We start from the raw sequence: 541 nt of genomic DNA, 5'->3' as shown, positions 1-541 counted from the left end.
GCGCCCAGCCCCACGCTGCTGTGCGCCCGCACGGGGCTGCTGGCCGTGCCGCCCAGCCTGGACCGCGGCGCCGTGGAGCTGCGCCTGGCCGACAACTTCATCGGCGCCGTGGGCCGCGCCGACTTCGCCAACATGAGCAGCCTGGTGCACCTGACGCTGTCGCGCAACGGGCTGCGGCGCCTGGCGCCCGGCGCCTTCGCCGACCTGCGCGCGCTGCGGGCGCTGCACCTCGACGGCAACCGGCTGCCGGCGCTGAGCGGCCCGCAGCTGCGCGGGCTGGCCAGCCTGCGCCACCTCATCCTGGCCAACAACCAGCTGGCCGCCATCGACGCCGCCGCCTTCGCCGCCTTCGCCGCCACCGTGGAGGACCTGGACCTGTCGCACAACAACCTGCCGGCGCTGCCCTGGGACGCCGTGGCCGCCATGGGCAGCCTGGCCACGCTGACGCTGGACCACAACCTGCTGGAGCGGGTGCCGGCCGGCGCCGTGGCGCGGCTGCCGCGCCTGGCCCGGCTGGACCTGACGGCCAACCGGCTGCGGG

General features: G+C 76.9%; 1 protein-coding gene across 1 annotated transcript in view; it reads left to right on the top strand.

The window, feature by feature from the left end:
* Positions 1–541, top strand: part of LRFN1 (leucine rich repeat and fibronectin type III domain containing 1) — a 3,608-nt gene that overhangs the window by 1,052 nt on the left and 2,015 nt on the right. The window contains 1 exon segment of the mRNA XM_039716530.1: positions 1–540. This exon segment is cut by the window's left edge and continues 21 nt beyond it. Coding sequence (XP_039572464.1) covers positions 1–540 — 540 coding nt within the window.

This window comes from Passer montanus, unplaced genomic scaffold, assembly GCF_014805655.1.
Source record: "Passer montanus isolate IOZ18808 unplaced genomic scaffold, ASM1480565v1 scaffold352, whole genome shotgun sequence".
Lineage (NCBI taxonomy): Eukaryota > Metazoa > Chordata > Aves > Passeriformes > Passeridae > Passer > Passer montanus.
This window is presented reverse-complemented; position numbering and strand designations above follow the sequence as displayed.